The sequence below is a fragment of the Abramis brama genome, assembly GCF_963993115.1.
Source record: "Abramis brama genome assembly, chromosome: 25".
Classification (NCBI taxonomy): Eukaryota; Metazoa; Chordata; class Actinopteri; order Cypriniformes; family Leuciscidae; genus Abramis; species Abramis brama.
In genome coordinates, this window is record NC_139987.1 from 768,777 (window position 1) to 788,457 (window position 19,681).

At 39.1% G+C, this 19,681-nt stretch overlaps 1 protein-coding gene across 1 annotated transcript in view; it reads left to right on the forward strand.

Moving 5' to 3' along the window:
* megf10 (multiple EGF-like-domains 10) overlaps nt 1-19,681 on the forward strand; it is an 88,800-nt gene that overhangs the window by 47,227 nt on the left and 21,892 nt on the right. Inside the window, exons 7-12 of the mRNA XM_084103593.1 lie at nt 1,210-1,330; nt 2,081-2,217; nt 6,485-6,697; nt 10,722-10,896; nt 10,972-11,092; nt 19,265-19,428. Of these exons, the coding sequence (XP_083959719.1) occupies nt 1,210-1,330; nt 2,081-2,217; nt 6,485-6,697; nt 10,722-10,896; nt 10,972-11,092; nt 19,265-19,428 (931 nt within the window). The remainder of the gene's footprint in view (nt 1-1,209; nt 1,331-2,080; nt 2,218-6,484; nt 6,698-10,721; nt 10,897-10,971; nt 11,093-19,264; nt 19,429-19,681) is intronic.

The following is a 19,681-nucleotide window of genomic DNA, read 5'->3' on the forward strand; positions in this document are numbered from 1 at the left end:
AAATGACCTAAGACGACGAAGAAAGTAAATTCTCTGCTTTGTTTTTTTACACAGAGTATCAATGTGATCTTTCCAAGATAACATATCGTCTATAATCACTCCTAAATATTTATATGTCTTAACCAATCTGATTTTCTCCTTATGAATAAAAACAGGCATTATATCAGATGCAGACCCAAATACAATCTCCTCAGTCTTACTCGTATTAATGACCAGAGCATTATTCTCACACCACTCAATCAATTTAGTCACACCTTGTTGATGAAACCCAGGACTGTCCGACACAGATATTAAAACAGTGTCATCAGAATACTTCAAAATATACTGATTTAACATGTCAGTTTGACAGTCATCTGTATATAAGGTGAAAATTCTGGCAGAACTAACGCAACCTTGCGCTACTCCGACATTTGTAATGATTGCAGACGACACTGTTTTATTCACTTTGACTCTCTGAACTCTATCAGTGAGAAACGAGGTATACCACTGGATCAGATAGGGATTTACATTCAACTGTGCAAGTTTTGACACCAATCTGTCAACCTGTATTGTGTTGAATGCAGAAGAGAAATCCAAAAACAAAGTTCTTACAATTGTTTTGGATTTATATAAATGTTTAGAGATGATATGTACTAAAGCAGCAACTGCATCTTTAGTACTACAGCCTTAACTGCCAAGGATCTAGTTTATTTTTAACTGTCATAACTAAATGCTGAAGTAACAATCTCTCTAGACATTTCACAATCACGGAGGTAAGGGCTATTGGTCTAAAATCTTTATATTCTCTTGGACATGACATTTTCGGTAATGGTTTAATGTATGCGGTCTTCCATATCACAGGAACAGTATGCGTTTCAACGGAAGCTTGAAATACTGGTTGCCACACGGGTGCTAATTCATGTGCGAAATTCTTTAAAAGACCTGCACTACATCCGTCAGGACCAACAGCCTTTTTTTGTCTAATAGACTGAAACGTTTTCCTAACATCCTCAACCTCAATAACAATTCTGTCCAATGATGATGGAACTATATCTATTGTTTCTTTGATCTTGTGTTTGCCTATTAGTTCAAACCTGGTAAAAAGATGTTTAATTCATTCCCAAAACATTTGGCTTTTTTTTGAAAGTGCAAGAATGCAAGAACTTGGACAAAAGCGTCTCTTGAATGCATGAATGTAAATGTGTTTGGTATGTGTGTGTGTGTGTGCAGCTGCGAGGACTTGTGCCCTCCAGGGAAGCATGGGCGGCAGTGCGAGGAGCGCTGCCCCTGTCAGAACGGTGGCGTGTGTCATCATGTGACCGGAGAGTGTTCCTGCCCGGCCGGCTGGATGGTACGCCTGCAACACTCCATATTAACTGACATCTAGAAGGAAAGATAAATATTTGTAAATATTTCCCTATTTTAAGGATCGGCGCATCCGGTGCATGGTCTAAAAGGGTTGTCCCTATTCTCTTAATGAGTAATGGGTGAGTTTTGGGTGTAATGTGCAATTAACCAATCAGAGTCTCATTTCCCATTCCCTTTAAAAGCCAGTTGTGCTCGCGCCATGGCGGATTCGCTATTTAGATGGTGGAATTTGCAAGCGTAAAAACTGAACGCTTCTCTAGTGAGGAAACGGATCTGCTCGTGCACGAGGTTAAAGCGCACAAGCAGACCACATTACTAGCCCCATTGACTTTAGACCAGGTTTCAGTTGGTCAATGGCTCAGTCTATTTCAGTTCCTCAAAATAGCAACGCTCCAACAATGCACCTGAACACACACCTGGTTCTCAGGCCAGCAGCCCATGGACGCACAAATGGGCGCAAATGCATTTACTATTTAAACAACGTGGCGCAGGACGTGAAAATGAAAACTGCGTCAGGCTGAAACTAGCAAAAAACGGCATTGCACCGGGTGTATGATAGGGCTCATTATATTTGGACTTTGACAGAATTATTATATTATTCGTTCGATTAATTTATGTTCTCTGTTTTAGTGTCATTTGAAATTTGTTTTAAAGCTTCCTGTCTACTGTAATTGTTGCACACTGTTTGTCTCGGCACACTGTGTTGGCAGTGATGTGTTGATGTCGTTTTCAGGGAGCAGTGTGTGGACAGCCGTGTCCGGCGGGACGCTTCGGGAAGAACTGCTCGCAGGAGTGTCAGTGTCATAACGGAGGAAGCTGTGTTCCGTCCACGGGACAGTGTGTGTGTAGCGCGGGATACACAGGAGAGAGGTCAGTACATGCACCGCAATATCAAGCTTTACCGCTGGAGAGGAGAGCAACACCATGCTGTGAATTCACAAGCTCCTGAAAAGAGCCAACAGACCTTAAATGATTGAATTTCACATGGATGAAAACAAGGATAAACTCACAGCCTATACAATGACACTATTGCATCACAAGCAATTTTCAGAACTCACAACTTTCAACTGAACAATTGCCATTTTGTCAAACACCAGTACAATCCACTGAACACATGATCCCTTACAGCCTCGGTCTCACTCCTGACTGAGGTCTGAGTGACTCTTGCACTAGATTCAGTCCTTCTGAAGTCACGTGATAGCGTAGTGTGAGGAACAGAGCTGAAGCATGTCTTCAGAGGATGCTGTCGCTGAGGAACAGCTCCTGGATGAGCGTTAGGACAGTGAGTCCCAGGGCTGAAGACCTCGGATATAGACAGGGGCGATCGAGCCGTCCCGGGAGCTGCTCAGCACTGCACACTACGGGGGTTTTCTTTATTTGCTGGAGAGGCTTCAGGAACAGTTGGCATAGATCAGGGTTTTCTCAAACTGTGGGGTGTGAGAGCCTGTCAGGACTTTATATCCCGGTGACAGGTGTCAATCAATAGAGATTATGCTAAATGGTTTATATCATGGTATGTAAGTGTATCCATGCAGTGCAGGACCGCTTGAAGTTATTGACAAGTTAGAGCGATATTGTGCTTGAATGGTCAAATGGTCAAAACGCCAGTCTTGGTGAGTATTCAAGTAAACACAGTCGATTGAGAGAAAAGTGTATGTGAAACTGTGTGTTGGATCCGTGCAGTATCTCGTTAAAGTGACAGCAGCCTGATAAACCCGCTGCTGTCTGTCAATAATGATAAACAACAAAAAACTCAATAGCATTTGTAGCGTGTTCATACCATGAAGACTGCTGCTTTTATTCTATATTTGATGACTTCATACAATTTCTGAAGTATTTATTATTTGAATTGATCTCCCTGAAAAACTTTGTTTTATTTGTGTTTTTGTTCTATTGTGTTTATTAGTCCTATTGGTTGTAAATTGCTTCTTCTTACTTCATTACAGATTGTTTCCTTGTGTAACACATATTCTGTCATTGTTGTCTTAGTTTTTCTTTCATGGACTTTCGTTTGTTTCTGTTCAGCATCCTTTGTTCTAGTTCCCGCCAGTCTTTAGTGATATGATTAATCATCCTGATCGGCTGTTTGTCATTAATTAGTCAATAATGAGTATTTAGTTCCTGTGTTTTCAGTTCTGTTTGTCGGTTGTCGTTAACACATGGTCTGGTTTGGTTATGGTTATCTTTCTTTTAAGTCTTCGTGAAACCTTGTTTACTCCAAAATTTGCTTGGGAACATTTTATATTTCTCTGTTTTCTGTGATATGAAAATGCAGGGGTTGATTTTACTGATCAGGTGTTGTGATTCTGCATGAAGGGCAGAACGACTGTCAGTCACAGTGGATGAACATCTCACAGGAGAGAGCGCTGATTCCCGTCAGTGTCAGAACAGCAGTTACACACACGCGTGTAGAGCCAGTTTCTGCTGGCGTCTCGTCCAGCGGCAGCAGTGGCCGTGCAGCTGTAATTACAGCATCAGTCAGCGCGCAGCATGTGTTTAAACAGCAGAAATAGAAACGCAAGTGAATTTTTATGACTTAATAAGAGCTTTGGCTTCACCAGATGTCACTGTTACCTCCGGTTTACCCTGATTTCACCACACCCTACCGGCTGCAGAATAATCGCTTAACAGCCACAGGGAGGAGCCCGCCAGTGTGTGAGGGTGTGTGTGTGAGTGTGTGTGTGTGTGTGAGGGTGTGTGTGTGTGTGTGAGGGTGTGTGTGTGAGTGTGTGTGTGCGTGCGTGTGTGTGTGTGTGTGTGTGTGAGTGTGTGAGTGTGTGAAGGTGTGTGTGTGTGTGTGTGTGAGGGTGTGTGTGTGAGTGTGTGTGTGTGTGTGTGTGTGTGTGTGTGTGTGAGTGTGTGAAGGTGTGTGTGTGTGAGTGTGAGTGTGAGTGTGAGTGTGTGTGTGTGAGTGTGTGTGTGTGTGTGTGTGTGTGTGTGTGTGAAGGTGTGTTTAACTCAGTGGTCAGAGAGAGTGCGAGTCTGTGTATGGAGAAGGTTATGTGTGGGGCGCTGAGCAGAAAGATAGTCTGGCTGTTTTCAGATTGTCAGAATGGTTGAGATAAGCGTGTCCTCATCCCTCTATCACTAGATTCTGCTCTATAGGGACTGATAGAAGCTTAATTACGAGCAAAGACCATATGATAAAGACACAAACAACACAAAACAGCTGTTACATTCTTTGCATAGTTCTTATATAGTTATATAGTTTTTAACTTCTCTAATCACATTTGTGAAGTGAAAGTAGGATGTAGCTGCAAATGTAGTTGCATTTCTACAAGAATAGATCAATAGAAATGTTTGGTAACACTTTATAATAAGTATAGTGTAATAAGTACTTACAAATCATTTGCAAACTATTAGTTTATTGTAAATAATGAATTATAAACTGTAGTTAATACATGAATAGACTATATACAAACAGTGAGTTCTTTCACTGTCACTATAGTTAACAAAGTGTTATTGTTTAATGAGCTCATATGTAAAGAGTTAAATAATGCTTTGTTAACAACTTATTAACTGTAAATAGTTCTCACTTTAGATTAGATCAAGGAAATTGGATTGTTTCAAAGCAGCTTTACAGTGATAATAAGGAAATTACCGTAACAGATTGCTTAGGCTTTACAGCAGCTCTATGATAAAGTTATTGTCCAGCTAAAGTTAGTTTTGATTGATTCACTTCCGTTGCGAAGATCATTAGTTATTAACTAAGGGGCCGCTAACACGACACCGCTCTAGCAGAAAACCCTTAATGTGCTCTGGCCGCTCATCCGCACAAAACAGTGCCTGGTGTCTCGAGAACACACTCCCTGAAATAGGTTTGAAGGTGCAAATGATTATCTGTTATCTCTGCGCAAACCTCAAAAACGCAAACCCATGAAAGCGCAGACATCATGCACATGCGCATCACGTGTTCAGTCCAAAGGTATGCGCGTTTGAATATATATGTGTGCAGGCGTGTAGTCCTTCTTTACAAATCAACCCTCAATAAACTACTGTCTGGCCTTTTTTAAATAAAAAAATAATAATTTTTTTAATACATTTTTTTTTCATTTTAAATTTATAATACAGAATTATTTTGTCGCGTCCTTATAGCCACGCAAACCGGAATTATCCCGACAACGTTTTATCTGTACAGAGGTGAAGGGAAGGAAAGGAGGCCTTCACAGGGGAGAGACTGGTTGACACTTCAGGACTGCGCTGTCGTCGTGTCCAGGCGCAGGTCCTTCATCAGGTCTGGATACGGCCTGGATCCGGCGGACTGCGGTAAACCTCGGGATAAACAGAGAGACTAATATTAGCGTAGACGCCATTCTTCTTATGATGTAACGAGTACATCAGGATTTATGGGAAGTGTTCCCGGTTCCGGCTGACCTGATCTATGCAGCCTAACATTGAATTATAGAAGTCTATAATGTGTTATGTGTATGCTAGGTCAAAGAGATGTGTTTTTAGTCTAGATTTGAACTGACAGAGTGTGTCTGCTTCCCGGACAATGTTAGGAAGACAGTTCCAGAGTTTTGGTGCTAAATAGGAGAAGGATCTATCGCCAGCAGGTCGATTTTGATATTCTAGGTATTATCAACTGGCCGGAATTTTGAGATTGCAATAGATGTGAAAGACTATAATGCACACACACACACACACACACACACACACACACACACACACACACACACACACACACACACACACACAGGGTTTCCATGCTTTATATGGACTTTGCATAGAAATAATGAGTTTTACACCGTACAAACTGTATATTTTTTCTCTAAACCTACCCCTGATTCTTACTGATGTATTTTAACTTGATCTTATGAGTATTTGTATGTATTTCATATTGACAGCATTATTTATTGAATTATTTTAGGTGGTTATGTTTTGCTTTAGGGATAGGCTTAATGTATTAACATAAAGTTTGGTTTAAAGCACTTAATTAATGTAATTTTCTGTGATCTAATCTAAAGTGAGAACTATTTGCAGTTAATAAGTTGTCAACAAAGTATTATTTAACTCTTTACAAAAGACCTCATTAAACAATAACACATTGTTAATTATGGTGACAATGAAAGAAGAACTCGCTATTTGTATATAGTCTGTGACTGAAGTGTGTGTGTGTGTGTGTATGTGTTGGCAGGTGTCAGGACCAGTGCCCGGTCGGCACGTATGGCGTGGGCTGCAGTCAGACGTGTGTGTGTGTGAACGGTGCGCAGTGCTATCACGTGAGCGGAGCCTGTGTGTGTGAGCAGGGATACACCGGTGAGAGATGTGAGGAGCGAGTCTGTGCCGACGGTCTCTACGGCCTCAGGTGTGACAGGAAGTGCCCCTGTCACGCCAATAACACACGCAGGTGAGACACACACCCTGTCACGCCAGTAACACACACAGGTGTGAGACACACCCTGTCACGCCAATAACACACACAGGTGAGACACACACCCTGACACGCCAGTAACACACACAGGTGAGACACACACCCTGTCACGCCAATAACACACGCAGGTGAGACACACACCCTGTCACGCCAATAACACACGCAGGTGAGACACACACCCTGTCACGCCAGTAACACACACAGGTGAGACACACACCCTGTCACGTCAATAACACACACAGGTGAGACACACACCCTGTCACGCCAGTAACACACACAGGTGAGACACACACCGTGTCACGCCAATAACACACGCAGGTGAGACACACACCCTGTCACGCCAGTAACACACACAGGTGAGACACACACCCTGTCACGCCAATAACACACGCAGGTGAGACACACACCCTGTCACGCCAGTAACACACACAGGTGAGACACACACCCTGTCACGCCAATAACACACACAGGTGAGACACACACCCTGTCACGCCAGTAACACACACAGGTGAGACACACACCCTGTCACGCCAATAACACACACAGGTGAGACACACACCCTGTCACGCCAGTAACACACACAGGTGAGACACACACCCTGTCACGCCAGTAACACACACAGGTGAGACACACACCCTGTCACGCCAGTAACACACACAGGTGAGACACACACCCTGTCACGCCAATAACACACACAGGTGAGACACACACCCTGTCACGCCAGTAACACACACAGGTGAGACACACACCCAAGAAATTAAGTGATTAATTAAGTGATGATTGAGCATTAGTGATGAACACCTGCTGTTAACAAGCAGAATCACTGAAGGAAAGATGAACAACAAGAACAGAAAAAAGAGAAACACAAGAACTACTTTCTGACTTCCAGCCACAGCCTTAGGATAACGTATTTGATTAAAGAATATAAGGGCACATGAATTTTTAAAAATTAATGAGGTGCACAGATAAATCATTTGTAATAAACACTACAAGATTACATATAAAAATACGAAATTGTAAAATTTGATTTCATGGCGACTTTAAAGGGTTAGTTCACCCAAAAATTTAAATTCTGTCAGTAATTACTCACCCTCATGTTGTTCCAACCCCGTAAGACTTTAAGTTTTTTCACGTAGTATTCTCGTCGCTTTATAAACTTAAGATTGAGCCACTGTAGTCACTTGGACTATATTAACAATGTCTTTGATACATTTTCTGGGCCAGCAAGTTATAATGTCTTAGAAGCCTATGGAGGAGTGAGCCAGCTCTCATATTTAATCAAAAATATCTTCATTTGTGTTCCGAAGATGAATGAAGGTTTTACGGGGTTGGAACAACATGAGGGTGAGTAATTACTGACAGAATTTTAATTTTTTGGTGAACTAACCCTTTAAGGACAAAAGCTTAGGCCGCGCCACAGGGGATATAGAACTTCTGTAGATGTCTGACAGAAATAAAGTTAATCGGGTTGGTAATAAATGAAGCTGGTAATGCTGTTTGTGAGTTTTTTAACCCTCTGGGGTCTGGGCTGTTTTTGGGGCCCTTGAGATGTTCTGACATGCCCTGACAATAGTGCTTTTTTCAGTTGCTTATAAACATATTAATGGCAAAGGTGTAAATTCACTCTATAAAGCACAAACAGGGCTACAATAATATGTGAGCCACGTGTATGTACATGTTTTCATTTTTGAGAGAATAATGTTTATGCATGGATATTGAAAAAACTAAAAACTAAAATTTCTGAAATAAGGCCACAAAACACATAGTAAATATGTGTCAATAAGACTTTTGACTAATGGATGTCCTCGCCTAGAATTTTTTCTTCAAAATTATGTGAAAATAGTCTTGCTTTATTGTTCACATAAAACCATACATTGATTTAAATTGATGTAAAACAGGTTTTGCTTGGAAAGCCAATATGCGAGGGGGGCGTGAACGAGGAGTGGTTTACACCTGAGAAATACAATGTCCTATCCCACTCTGCATAATGATGAGCCATTCACTCAGGTGTGAAACTGACTGAGCCACAATGCAAGGACAAAATATATATTTAGAAGAAGACTTATATTGACCATTTAAGATTTTGCTTACATCTATCTTGTAAATATGTTTTGCTATTTTATTAAAAAGGTTACAATTACAACAATAATTACAATTTCAACAATATTTCAAGTGTACTCTTTCTTTGTAAAAAAAAATGATTATAGGCCTACATTTTATCTATGTATTCATTAGTTTGAATTTAGTCAACATTGGAACAGCTAACATCTTAGTTGATGACTTATTTTTGACAAAAATAGTAATTTATATATAGAAATTGCTAAACAAAAGCTTATTTGACGTGGCAGTATATTCTACAGTAAAAACTGTACCCAAATCTAGTCAACAAGATGTTGTCTTTCATATTTCGCCTGACTGTAACGTTGGTTTCATGAAATATTAGGGCATATTGTTAATTTGCAGTTTAATACCTTGCTTATACAAATAGCCTACATTTTATTTCAACATATTTCAGTCGATTTTTACTCATCTCAGTATAGCAATACAGTTTGCTAAAACATCATCATTCATTCACACACGCGATTTAAATTTAACTTCTGGCAAATATGAAGTTGACAATAGGCTTTTGACTCGCGATCTTCGCAGTAGGCTAGTGAACGAAATCCAGGAAATTTGTTAATGAAAAAATTATTAAAATTAAGATACAATTGATACAAAACGAAATTCGTTTTAAAGAAAGGATTTGTACTTTCTGTTTTGAGGTCTCTGTGAAAGTTTGAAAGTCTTTTAGTGCTTTTTTTTAGAGCGCTCGCGTCCATAATGGAGAACTGCCACGTAATATTGTTATTTGCCAGCTGTGGTAAACAGCGCGCATCTATGCCGTTCATTCATTCATAAACAGAAACCCGAGAAGGAAAAACTTACTAGTATTCCTCAGCTTGTATTCCTCGTATTCCTCATTATTCCTCACAGCGCTGCGAGACGTTGTAAACAAGTAATGTTCTGAATAAACTTGTGTTTTGGTTTTCTCGAGCTGATGGGGGCGTTCACAGGATTGCGCGGATTACCTCAGCCATTTGTGTTTGAATAGCGTGCGCTCTCCGTGGGCGGAGTCACATTACATTTGAATTAGCTCTAATGAGGTGGACTGGAATCGCTCTCTTTTAATACAGATTTCACAAGATGAGAATATTTGTTTTTTATATAAATTACTTCATTTAAAATAAGAGAATTCAAGCTTCATGCCTGTGTGTCTGTATGCCTGTTTGACTGAGTATTCACTGAGTTATTGCTCATTTTCGGACGCGTTTCAGAATGGACTTTACTGGCAGAGAGAAGGCAGAACTCGCTTCGTGTTTATTTTTCTTTATTTGGCAAAAAGCACAACACTTTGTTTTTATTGTGAGTATACACAAAAATAATACACATTTAACAGAATCGATTGATGTATGAAACTCCTATGGAAAATCAAAGTCAACAGAGTATTTATGAGTTTCTTTTACACTGATAAAAAAAAAGCGAGCTGGTATCGCCGGCGATACCGTCGACCTCAGGGGGTTAATCCTCCTCTGCTGAGATCTTGAGATATTTAGTCTTTTATCTTCAGCTGATTTCATCTAAGGCTGTGGCTGGAAGTCAGTTGTAGTTCTTGTGTTCGTCTTTCCTTCAGTGATTCTGCTTGTTAACAGCAGGTGTTCATCACTAATGCTCAATCAGCACAATTATTATCCAGTTATCATGCTGAAAACTAGACATTTTCTGTAACTCATTCAGTTTGAGTTCTGTTTCAGTCATTGTGTCCACATAACTTTCAGTAAAATTTGAGTGCAGTTAGTACATATAACTGTTAGGTTTTACAATGCATTATTTGACGTCAAAACAGTTTGAGAATCGTTGCACTAGGATAAGTTCACAGACCCAAAACTACAGTTTGGTGGCCTGTAGGGTATATGCGCTTCAGACTCCAGTCGATGGTCACTGAATGTGTCGTCTCTCTCAGCTGTCACCCCATGTCGGGTGAGTGTTCGTGCCGGTCAGGGTGGTCGGGGTTGTACTGTAACGAGACGTGCGCTCCTGGTTTCTTTGGGGAGGCGTGTCAGGAGGTCTGTCACTGTCAGAACGGAGCAGACTGCCACAGCGTGAGCGGAGAATGCGTCTGTGCACCGGGATATAAGGTACTTCATCTTATCTTAAACAGACTGAGCGTGTGTATGCTGGAACCGGTCACTGATGTGTGGTCATGATTACAGGGCTCAGATTGCTCCTCGGTCTGCCCCGCGGGCACATACGGCATCAACTGCTCCTCTCTCTGCTCCTGTAAGAACGCAGCCATCTGCTCTCCCATCGATGGATCCTGTTCCTGTCAAGCAGGTGATTCTCTTCAACTCAGTGTCCTGCAGAGTTAAACTCCAACCCTGATCAACTTTCTAGTAATCCTGAAGAGCTCAGTAGGCTTGTTCAGTTGTCTTTGGTGTGAAGTTGCTTATATACCCTGACAAGGTGTGTTTCCATGAGGCCTGAGGAATGGAGGTGTATTTGATTCAGCATCTTCAAGCAGCAAAATATTTTGAGTTTCAGGGCTGAGAAAGAATGTTAAATGTAACATTGCTAATTTTGTTCTACTTTACAGAGAAATACTAAACCATAATAATGAGCCTTTACAATATACATTAAACACTCAAGTGAACACAAAGCTTGCGGGAGAGCACTGGAAAAAGTAATGATTATGAATGTGTCAAAAAACACCACAGAGACTGTGTGAACATTTTAATAATTCATTAATAGACCAGTGTAAGTCGACTGCAACAAGAGGTCGACTCTGCAGTTCAGTGATGAGTACCTATAGAGAGAAACGCATATGTTAAACATGTCATGCTAAATGACATGTTATGTTAAACGCATATGTTAAACCACAGTCTCTGTGGTATTAACTGAGCTTCACTCCACATGAACACTAGGATATGTGCCTAATAATAGAGCGGCCATGTAAAGTGGTTAACGTTAGGCTTAATAGGCTAAGCCATGTTTGAGGTCAATGAATGACAGGCAAATGTTTGGTTTTTCTGCCCGACATACTGTAATAATTACACTGTTAGACCGTACCAGGCTTTTTTACAGTAAAATACTGTCAAATTTATTGTTAATTGTACAGTTCTTTTCTGTAATCTACAGTATGTTACTGTAAATATACCGTGCACTAAATTAAAACTCGAGTTAACTCATTTCATTTACAGAAACCAACTGCCTTAAATTGACCAACTGCAGTTTAAATGTATTAACTAATATTTATAATGCACTAATAATGTGAGAAAAGTATTACTGTGAACTTATTTCATTTGAGACCACTAAACTAATATTTTAAATAAAGAGATTTCCACTGGACCAGCAACTACACAGTCTCTGCCTGTTAAATAAAGCAACATGCAGCACATCATCAATGTTTGTATATCTTCTGCTGGACTAAAGCACAGGCTCTACTCTTCAGCACAATGGTGACCCAAAAAAAATAAATTTTACAGTAAACTACTGCCAAAAGTATTGGTCCTAGTATATACCTGTTTTTAACTTACAGTTTATTACTGTTAAAATACATTTAGTGGGTGTGTCTTTTTATCTTACATTGTTAACCCTTTCAGCCCCACAGGAAAATCCACACCACAGAGAGTAAAAGTATCATTCCCGCAGTGTTGCCGTGAGATAATTATGTGAATATGTAAGTGATTGTTGAGCATTAGTGATGAACACCTGCTCTGGGGTCTGAGGTGTTTTCTGGGCCCTGGAGGTGTTCTGAAATGCTCTGACATTTGTGCTTATTTCTGTTACTTGTGACAGAAAGTATCATGGCTAAAGTCTGATTACACTGTATTCAGCACAAACTCTGCTACAATAATATGTCAGCAGCATGTATGTAAAAGTTTGTAGTTTTGAGATAATGACGTTTATGGGTGGTTTGTGAAAAAAAAAAGTCACTGAAATAAGGTCATGAAACCCATACTGATTATTTCTTCACAAGACTTTTGAAAATTGTATCACGTAGCCTAGAATATTTATACTTCAAAACTATGTGAAAATCATCCTGACAACTCATTCAGATAAAACAATATATTGATTTAAAAATTGTTTGACATGTTTTGTGTAAGAAAGCTTTATGCGAGGAGGTGTGAATCATCATGAATATTGATGTGTTTCACATCTGAGAAAGACAAAGACCCTCCCATAATGGCCCTATCAGGTGCTATCAGGCCCTATCATTCTGAGCAACCTTGCACAAAGAATGAGGAGAGATTTAAAAAAGAATGGCTTTTCGATTGTTTGCATTTATTTACAACACAACATAATCCAAAGATACACAACAAAGGACAAAAAAATCACATTATTGAACACACTGATCTAAAGACTTGAACAGTCACACACCTTTGTGCCATTCCTGAAACATAGTACAACCTGTCATTTCCAAGGTGTTTGATTTTACACTTTACCATGTTCATGTACAGAGACTCATGTGAATGTTGAAGTCAGTAGGTTTCATCAGTGGCATCTGGTCCCTGTAAAAAACAAAAAACAACACAGCTGTGACCATGTTGATATAAAGAGAAACTATAGGGCTGCACGATTTTGGGAATACATTTTAGATTTTTCTGGTTAAAATTGCAATTTAAAATACACACACACACACACACACACACACACACACACACACACACACACACACACACACACACACACACACACACCAGGTTTGTTGTGTCTTGTAGGCATACGTGTAGTGCTGCATAAAATAATAATAACAATAGCCTAGATAGCAGGTGGCCTATAATTCGTTAAAAAGGAACACTTCAGTAACACTACACTAGAGAAAAATATATGGATTATCATATGTTACTTCAAATGTTTCCATTCGTTATGACTAGAGTTGGGAATCGTAAGAAATTTTCCGGTTCCGGTTCCGATTCCGGTTCCGCCAAATGATTCCGGTTCCGGTTCCCATTCAATAAAAAATATTAAAACAACTAATAAAAAATAGTAGTAAGGGAAAAATCCACAATCCTTTTTGTGTTTATTTCTTATACTTGTCAAATGAGTTTAACAGACTGGTAATGTCAACAAATTCAACATATTATTTAAGCAATTTTTGCAAAAAAAATATTATTTTTTCTGAAGGAAAATAAAAATGTCTGCATTCTCTAGAATAATTTGGGACCTCTCCTAGCTTATTGTATCTCCAGCAGTGGAGAATACTCTCAGAAGGGGTAGAATATGCTTGAACATCCATGTAAGATGTGTGTACAACAGATTATTTTTAAAATAATAATAATAATAATTCCTTACATTTATATAGCGCTTTTCTCTGCACTCAAAGCGCTTTACATAGAAGGGGGAATCTCCTCAACCACCACCAATGTGCAGCATCCACCTGGATGATGCGACGGCAGCCATATTGCGCCAGTACGCCCACCACACACCAGCTTACTGGTGGAGAGGAGACAGTGATGAAGCCAATCAGTATATGGGGATGATTAGGAGGCCATGATGGACAGAGGCCAAGGGGCAAATTTGGCCAGGATGCCGGGGTTACACCCCTACTCTTTTTCGAAGGACATCCTGGGATTTTTAATGACCACAGAGAGTCAGGACCTCGGTTTAACGTCTCATCCGAAGGACGGTGCTCTTTTGACAGTTTAGTGTCCCCATCACTATACTGGGGCGTTAGGACCCACTCAGACCACAGGGTGAGCGCCCCCTGCTGGCCTCACACCTCTTCCAGCAGCAACCTGGTTTTCCCAGAAGGTCTCCCATCCAGGTACTAACCAGGCTCAACCCTGCTTAGCTTCAGGGGGCAACCAGTCTTAGGCTACAGGGTGACATGGCTGCTGGCAGGCTAAAAAAAAAATCGTTTTGAATGATTGATTCATAAAGACTTTACTTGTTTCATTAGTGGATAAATCAGCGCTCTAGCAGTTAATAAACAGAACTGCACGCGTCTTGCGGAAGAACATTGTAGCCGGAGCTACTTCTCTCTATTTATGTCTATGGCGAGTCACGCAGGCACTGGGCTACTCCGCAGCGGCTGCGATCCGCCAGTCTAAAGTATAGTCCGAGTATAAACGCTTATTGCAGGCTTAACGTGTAATTCAGGATAAGACAAAAACACGGTTTGAAAAAAAAGGCATTCATGATGCACTCGCTCATTGTATACATTTTGTAAATTCTGAACACAAAGAAGTTACGGACTGCGTCTTTATGAATGTTTTGAAGCATCAGATGTAATCGATACACTCGTTATCTGAAGGCAGCGACTTTCAAAAGGTGATTTACAATATTTTGGTTGCTACCGTAGACATCAGTGTTTATACTCGAATTATAAACTTTTATCTCAGTACTTCTGTGATCATTTGAATATTTGTAACAGAAATATCTGTGTGATTGTAAAGCTGTTTCATATTGACAACTGCTGTCTCTCGGTAAACGAAAGCGCAAACAGATTAAAATGTTCAGGGGTGAGATTTTTGTAATTTAGGAATAAGATCGCGTGGGTGTTTGAATCGAGATCTTTTAAAGATTAATCGTGCAGCTCTACTGTCTTTAATTCTCTCTCTCTCTCTCTCTCTCTATGCGTTGATATCTGACGCAAAACGTATTTGAGTAGCGCGGGGGCTTTTCAGTGCATTCATTACTATTTTAATATGAGGTGAGACGTCGCTATTAAAGGATAAGCTTCCAGCACTTCGCCCAACAGAACCGTTTTCGGAACCGAAACTTAGGAATTTCACACGGTTCCGTTTTTTTTTCAAAAACAGTACCGGTTCTGGATAAGAACCGGTTCTCGGTTCCCAACCCTAGTAAAGACATATGTTTCATGTCACAGTGACAAGCATTCGCTGAGTTACAGATCATTTTCTGACGCGTTTCAGAATGAACTTCACATTGAGAGAGACGGCCGACCCTAGGGGGTTAACAAGCAGAATCACTGAAGGAAAAGAGGGACACAAGAACAGAAAGTAGAGAAACACAAGAACTACAACAGAAGTTGTTATTGAGATGTTTAATTGAAAATGTTTGGTTTGAAGTTACCATTATGGAGATCAGTGTTTGCTTTAGTTGGGCTCCTGACCCTTGACTTTTTAACATTATGTTTTCTCATTCTGCTTGAACTGTTCTTGTAAGCCACACTTGTATACACACATGGTTTGTGAATGCAGTTTGTTATATTGACGATGACAACACAATTGTCATATACCCTGTTCATTCACTTCAAGCTTCACTTCACTTCAGTGAATTACAATTACTTTTTTTTTTTAAACACATCATGCACAACAAAAAAACAGAGCAATGCTGTCTTGTAAGAAGCACAGAGATATCAAAAATCAGCACATGAATCTCAACAATGGTGGCAATAAAAAAAAAATAAAAAATTCATGCTGCAGTGCATGCTGTGAGTTTTATACTATCCTGCATTGCGACATGAAACGTTTGATTGTCACCATTGTTGAGATTCATGTGCTGATTGTTGATTTCTGTCTGTGTAGCTGTGTTACAATCTGTTCTTCACAGACTGCACAACTTTTTTTTTTCCTGTGACCAACTGGCTACAGGCATCTCATACACTGTTAAAAAAACCCTGTGAAATTTATGGTAAAAAACCGGCAGCTGTGGTTGTCAGTATTTTACCGTAAAAAATATGGTGGCAACCGTTTATTTTTTACGGGATTTAATTTTACGGGCAAAAAAACACAATGTAAAAAAAACTGTGAAATTTACGGTAAAAAAACGTCAGCTTGGTTGCCAGTATTTTACCGTAAAAAATATGGTAGCAACCTTACTTTGAAAAACAAAACAAAAACATCAACAGGATTTAAATGTGTGGTAAAAAAACATCAGCTGTGGTTCCCAGTACTTTGCCATAAAAAATACAGTAATAAACTTTTCATGGGACAACCCTTATATTTCATAAACTGATAAATGTTATCATTCAATTTTACTAAAGTATTAAAGTCTGCTTTATATCTTTGTAATATAATGATAACCATCATAATAATACAGATGGTTAATAAGAAAAGCACACGATGATTTAAAGTACACCATTAGTTTTTCACAAACTGAGGCACATGTTAATGTTAAGCGGTGCACAGTGTCATACACACAAATACAAAACACCATCATGGTGACACACACATGACACCAAATAATGCCATAAACATTCATTAAACAATATATGATGCAACATAAACCCCAAATGTATATAACTGATAACAAAAAAACAAGAAGAAACATAATTTTTTGAATGAAATAGCATCAAATGTAAAGTGTCACACAGGGATTTCTGGGAATGTCAATTTAGAGAAACAACAAGAACAGAAAAAGAGACGAGCAGAAACACAAGAACTACAACTGACTTCAGCCACAGCCTTAGATGAAGTCAACTGAAGATAAAAAAAACATAGAGGAGAGGAGGAGGATTAAACAACTCCACAAACAGCATTACCAGCTTCACTTATTAACCAGACTGACTTTATTTCTGTCATACATCTACAGTTCTGTTTGAGAATTAACAGAGGTTTAGATGTTGATGATTTATTGTTTCATTTGAAGTCACCATGATGGAGATCAGTGACTGCTTTAGTTGGGCAGACCCTTGACTTTCTAACATTAGTATTTCTCTGCCTGTTGTAACTCTGTGTTTATAAGACATGTTGATTATGGCTAGGAAATCAGAGAAAATGAATCATGTGATGTTGGTTATGTATCGATGATGGCAATCGCCATGTTTGATTCTCTGAGCTCTTAAAGAGTCTTACCTTTGATTATATGTGTCATTAATTTTACATTATTGATTGTAGTAGCCAAGCCTTATGATTCTACAGCATGTGATCCAATCAATGTTGTGATAATCTGAAGAATTTTTAAAACAGTGTGCACAATAAAAGTTTGAACTACTGTATCTTTCAGACACACACATAAATCAAGAATCAGCGTATGAGTCTCAACAACGGTGATGATAAAAGTGCAGTGCGCTTGATGAAGCCTTCAATCATAACTCATCAGTGTCTCCCAGCATGCATTGCAGCAGGAATAAATTATGCTGAATTGCCTTAGTATTTTCTTTTATTATTATATCTGCTTTTATTTTTTATGTTGTTTTTGTTGCAGCTTTTTAGTAGCTTGTTTTGTGATGTTCTGAGTTTTATCTGATTATTTTGTTGATTGTCACCGTTGTTGAGATTCATACACTGATTCTTGATGTCTGTGTTGGTTTGAATCGCTCAGTAGTTCAAAACCTTTTTCTACAACATGTATATTTAAAGTTCTTCAGATTATCTGTTGCTCACTGCTGGCTCACATGTGGGGTCATAGAGATATTATACTCAAAAATATGAAATATATTAATATTATAACTTTGCTCATAAAGTGAGAGATAAGACTCTTTATGAGATCAGTGAATCAGGCCACTACATGATGATTATGTCATCATTAACCTGCCTGGTCACATTTTCTCTCTGATTTTCATGCCCTAACGTTTGTGTTATATAAACACACAGTTAAGGCAGCCAGTGTAAATCTATAGTTAGAAAGTCAAGGGTCAAGAGCCCAACTACAGCAAACACTCATCTCCATAATGGTAACTTCAAACTTTATTATTTTCAATAAAACATCATCTGAACCTCTGGTAATTCTCAATAATAACTTTTATTATGACAAATTGGTTTGTAATACAATATTTTTTAAATTACAGGAAACCACAGCTGGCAGGTTTTTTTTTTTTTTTACATAAACTGAAGTTCAATGCCATAAAACCTAAAATATTACTACCGTATTTTTTATGGTAAAATACTGGCAACCACAGCTGCCGTTTTTTTACCGTAAATTTCACAGTTTTTTTTTAACAGTGCATTTTTTTTTCCGTAATATTTAGATCACTGTTTTTTACCGTAATTTTTAGTGCGATGATGTAAAACTTTGTAAAATTTGTAAAAAATTGCTACCGTATTTTTTACGGTAAGGTACGGTAAATGCAACGGTAAGTTTTTTTTTTTACAGTGAAATCCGTACATTTAACAGTATATTACTGTAAAATTACATGAAATGTCCCGTGAGAGCTATTACAGTTTTTCACTGTATATAGTAAGGGTACATACTGTTAAGCAATTAACATTTCTTTTCCGTTGCTTTTTTACAGTTTTTTACCATTAAAATTACGAACATTTTTTACAGTGTAGACTAGCCTTTGGTTGACTATTAGAGGGCAGCCCTAGTAACAATAATCAAAATAAACTCAGGTACACACTTCTTAGGAAACAAACACATTAAACAGTAATAATTGAAATAATGACGAGATCTGACAAAGAGCACCTGGAAATGAGGGCTATGTATGCATAGAGAAGACCTAGGAACTAGTTTACCTTACTTTCAGGTAATCTGATCACATTTGGTAATCACTGTCATGTCTCAGCTCCGACTGTGAGTAGCGTATGTGTTTCGTTCACGTGTGTCTTAGCTCTTGCAGTGTTTTTAGTGCTTTTATGATTTTCAACGCTGTTGTTTCAGGGTGGCACGGGGTGGACTGCTCCATTAACTGCCCCAGTGGCTCGTGGGGTCTGGGCTGTAACCTGACGTGTGCCTGCAGTAACGGAGGCGCGTGCGACGCTCTGGACGGGAGGTGCACCTGTACTCCGGGCTGGAGAGGAGACCGCTGTGATCAGCACTGTCAGGTCTGCGATTCACAGAGAAATATCAAACCCTGTACTGTCTTAATGTTCAGTTACACATGCCTTTTATGTCACCTTCTTATATTCTGCTGCATTCATTATAATAATACTGAACCGGTGTTATATATTACCTCTCAATTATTTTCCATATTTTTGGCCTTCACCCATAAGGCATCATTCCTTCAGTCTGATGAACAGTTATTTTAAAGTGCATTCTCATATACAATTTATAAAAAAAATTATCGTCAAGTTCATG